General features: G+C 33.1%; 1 protein-coding gene across 1 annotated transcript in view; it reads right to left on the reverse strand.

Annotated features, from left to right (window-relative positions):
- Positions 1 to 1,116: 1,116 nt before the first annotated feature.
- Positions 1,117 to 1,534, reverse strand: part of LOC106879200 (forkhead box protein N3) — a 383,457-nt gene continuing 383,039 nt past the window's right edge. The window contains exon 11 of the mRNA XM_052966714.1: positions 1,117 to 1,196. Within this exon, the coding sequence (XP_052822674.1) occupies positions 1,117 to 1,196 (80 nt within the window). The remainder of the gene's footprint in view (positions 1,197 to 1,534) is intronic.

Raw genomic sequence — 1,534 nt, forward strand, 5'->3', positions numbered from 1 at the left:
CCCCCCACCCTCAAATAACTCAATAATAATAATAATAATAATAATAATAATAATAATAATAATAATAATCACAAAGTTTAAGTTTCTTTTGGAATTAAAAAAAAAAAAATTAACATCACATGGTTCTCTCCAGAAAGGTACAAAATCAGTAAGTTGAAAGTTTATAATAGATTTTTTTGTTTTTTTTTACCTTTAAAACACCAGACAGAGCATCAAGTTGTGTGGGAACATAGGAATAAGATCTCATTGAGTATTGGTGTACATGTGTGCATACATGCAAGTGTATACACATACAAATACAAAACATTTGTCTCACATATGTAGAACAACAGTTAAACTGAATGAAATGAGAAATGAGTGTATATGTATGTGTGCGTATGAATATATAGGTACGTATGCATAATTGTATAGTTTTTCAATGATGTATAAAGTATACACAATTATGTATGTATATGTATAAAGTACAGCCAGCCATCATCAGCAAGAGAGAATGCTTTGATGATATTTCATGATACCTTCACTATTTGTTTTAGGTGCCTATGGAAACATGAGCAGACATGGATACACATTCACTATTAGAGGGCACTGCACCCCTGGCCTAGTGACATGTGAAAGATGTCACAGTTGGTTGAGAGAAAGAGAGCGAGAAACAGAGAGTGTTGGCCAAGCAACTGTCTGGTATTCATTTACAGTTGAGCAGATTAGAGCAAAATGCCTCACTCTGGAGACACAAAATCTGGTCAGTCAAGGAATTGAACCCACAAATTATCATGTAACGGCCAAATATAATTGCCTATAAACCACACACCTTCATGTATATACGTACGCACGCGCACGCGCACACACACACACACACACACACACACACACACATCAGACTTGTATGGCATCTGGCTGTCTGAGATCATGTGTTCAAATTGAAACACTTTCATTCTGGAAGAAAAATCCTGACAGCTACCTAAAATGTATGTGCACACACACACATATCTATACTGTTTCATATATATATATATATATATATATATGTAAAAACACACACACATATATATATTCATACACACACACACACATGCACACACAAATTGTGAGAAAAGATTCTTTGCTATGTTACCACTGCTATGGTACAGACCCAGTGACCAGGTTGCAGATGTAAAACAACACATTTCGGTGAAGGAAAACACAGTACATAATGAATACTAAGAAAATTTAAACAAAACAAAAAAGTGAATATAGTGGTATATGACTTTTAAATGAAAATTATAAATACCACAACTATACTTGTTATTTATATATAAGTAGTAAAAGGTACCAAGGAGAGCTTACCCATTTCAAAGATTATCACTGCACATGTGAAATGGGTGAGCTTTCAATGGGGCCCTTTTTACTTTTATTAAGCATGTCCAAGTGTACTTGACATGCAAATCAAATAGTCACTTGAACTATGGTCTTCACAGTTCCATACTGGGCATATTCCATACATACATACATTATATATATATATTTATATATATATATATATATATACATATATATA

The sequence above is a fragment of the Octopus bimaculoides genome, chromosome 3 (genome assembly GCF_001194135.2).
Source record: "Octopus bimaculoides isolate UCB-OBI-ISO-001 chromosome 3, ASM119413v2, whole genome shotgun sequence".
Classification (NCBI taxonomy): Eukaryota; Metazoa; Mollusca; class Cephalopoda; order Octopoda; family Octopodidae; genus Octopus; species Octopus bimaculoides.